At 40.0% G+C, this 2869-nt stretch overlaps 1 protein-coding gene across 1 annotated transcript; it reads right to left on the bottom strand.

The window, feature by feature from the left end:
• Positions 1-241: 241 nt before the first annotated feature.
• Positions 242-571, bottom strand: LOC102666448 (uncharacterized). The gene has a single exon (XM_006580730.1). It carries the CDS (start codon positions 569-571, stop codon positions 242-244), a length of 330 nt encoding a protein of 109 aa, XP_006580793.1.
• Positions 572-2869: the final 2298 nt, after the last annotated feature.

The raw sequence follows: 2869 nt of genomic DNA, 5'->3' as shown, positions 1-2869 counted from the left end.
AGCGAGTGGATGACTGAAAAAAATTTCTAAGTTCTTTCCTCATCCAATGCTTTAGAGAAGCTTTTGCCAACCCCTCTATCATACAAAAACATGTTGATTATGACTTTAACAATCACAAATAAGTTGAAACCTAGCTATATGCAATGATGCACAGAAAATAATGACTAAGAAAAAAAAGAAAACGCTGGGTTGCCTCCCAGTAAGCGCTTCTTTAACATCACTAGCTTGATGCATGTTACCTCTAAGGGTCTTGTAATTGCAGAATGGTGGTCAGTCTCTCAATGTTCCCACCATGGTATAGCTTTAATCTCTGACCATTTACTATCCATGTTCTATCCGGAGTTTCTGACTGAGGGTCAAATAATTCCACTGCTCTATATGGCCTGACTTCCTTGATGGTGAATGGTCCAGACCATTTGGATTTTAACTTTCCTGGAAAGAACTTCAATCTTGAGTTGAACAGCAGCACTTGTTGTCCTGGCCTAAATTCCTTTTTTAGCAGCTTCTTATCATGATAAGCCTTCACTTTTTCTTTGTACAGTCTTGAAGACTCATAAGCATTCAATCTCATCTCTTCCAGCTCCAAGAGTTGCAACTTCCCATTTCCACTGACAAGTAGCAGGCTTTGCTGTAAACCATTTGGAACAGAAATAGGCCTATAGGGGTCTTGAAGGAAGTTCTGTAAGCCCAAAGTGCATCATCCAGCTTGCTTGACCAATCCTTCCGAGTGGTGGCCACAGTTTTCTCCAACATCTTCTTCAATTCCCTGTTAGAAACTTCAGCTTGGCCATTTGTTTGTGAGTGATATGGTGAGGCTACTTTATGTGTGACATGATAGTGGCCTAGCACCTTTTGCAGTTGGCTGTTACAAAAGTGAGAGCCCCCATCATTGATTAGGACCCTAGGTACCCCAAAGCGAGCAAAAATATTCTTCTTCAAGAACTTCACTATAGTTTTGGCACCATTCTTTGGGACAGCCATTGCTTCAACCCATTTGGAGACATAATCCACAGCTACAAGAATATATTCATTGCCAAAGGGTGGAGGAAGAGGACCTACAAAGTCAATTCCCCAACAGTCAAAGACTTCCACCTCCATTATATTCTGCAAGGGCATTTCACTTCTTCTAGAGATTCCTCCTATTCGCTGACATTGATCACATTGAGTGGCATGTTCATGAGCATCTTTGAAGAGTGTTGGCCAAAAGAATCCAGAGTGTAGGACTTTGGCTGCTATTTTGTCTCCACTGTAGTGGCCTGCGCATGGTGAGTTGTGACAATGCCATAGTATGCTCTTGGCTTCTTCCTTTGTTACACACCTTCTTAGAAGGTTGTCAACACCAATTTTAAACAAATATGGGTCATCCCAAACATAAAATCGAGCATCATGCAAGAATTTCTTACTTTGCTGCCAAGTCAAATCTTTGGGAATGATTCCAGCTACCTTGAAGTTAGCCAAATCAGGGAACCATGGTCTTTCATTTACCATGAACAACGATTCATTAAGGAATTCATTTCTTATTTCTAACTCTTTCAAAGTTACCTCTTCATTGACTAGTCTTGCCAAGTGGTCAGCTACTAGATTTTCAGATCCTTTCTTGTCTTGAATCACTAGATCAAATTCTTGAAGCAACAAAATCCACCTGATTAATCGAGGCTTGGAGTCAGCTTTATTCAGCAAATACTTAATGGCTGCATGGTCAGTATAAACTATGACTTTCGATCCCACTAGGTATAATCTGAATTTTTCCAACGCATAAACAATTGCAAGCATTTCCTTCTCTGTGGTAGCATAATTAATCTGAGCATCATTTAAAACTTTGTTGGCATAGTAAATAGCATGGAAGACTCTGCCTTTCCTCTGGCCCAATACAACACCTACAACATAATCACTTGCATCACACATTAGCTCAAATTCTTGACCCCAATCTGGTGTTGTTATGACGGGAGCGGACACTAGATTGGTCTTTAAAGTGTTGAATGCCTTTAAACATTCTTCATTAAATAAAAACACAACATCCTTGTTGAGAAAATTGCTAAGTGGTTTTGAAAAGTCTTTTATAAATCGCCTGTAGAACCCAGCATACCCTAAAAAGCTTTTAACTCCCTTGACATTCACTAGAGGAGGTAGCTTCTAACTCCAAAGATGGAGAAGTCATACGTAAACACTTCGATACATTTCTCCACCATGTCAGCAAATATTGCCATCATACATCTCTGAAAAGTTGCAGGAGTGTTGCAAAGACCGAAGGGCATTCGCCTATAAGCAAACACACCAAAAGGACAGGTGAATGCTGTCTTTTCTTGATCATTTAGGTCCACAACAATCTGATTGTAGCCAGAGTATCCATCTAAAGAGCAATAGAATGATTTTCCTACCAGCCTTTCAAGCATTTGATCCCTGAAGGGAAGTGGGTAATGATCCTTTCTGGTGGCATCATTCAATTTTCTATAATCAATACACATCCTCCAGCCTGTGATGATTCTTGTGGGAATCAAATCATTCTTCTCATTCTTGATTACCATCATGCCTCCTTTCTTGGGAACCACCTGCACAGGGCTAACCCACGCACTATCTGAAATAGGATAAATGAGGCATGCTTCTAGCGGTTTAAGTACTTCCTTTTGTACTTCTTCCTTCATAACCGGATTCAATCTTTTTTGTGGCTATCTTACAGGCTTATAATCAGCTTCCATGTCGATCTTATGCATGCAGTAAGAAGGGCTGATTCCTTTGAAATCAGAAATATGCCATCCAATAGCTGCTTTGTGTTTCTTCAGAATTTCCACTAGCTAAGATTCCTCTTCCTCCTTCAAGGAATTGTTAATAATCACTGAACTTGCTTTGTTTTCTCCCAAGAACACATACT

This window comes from Glycine max, chromosome 5, assembly GCF_000004515.6.
Source record: "Glycine max cultivar Williams 82 chromosome 5, Glycine_max_v4.0, whole genome shotgun sequence".
Classification (NCBI taxonomy): Eukaryota; Viridiplantae; Streptophyta; class Magnoliopsida; order Fabales; family Fabaceae; genus Glycine; species Glycine max.
This window is presented reverse-complemented; position numbering and strand designations above follow the sequence as displayed.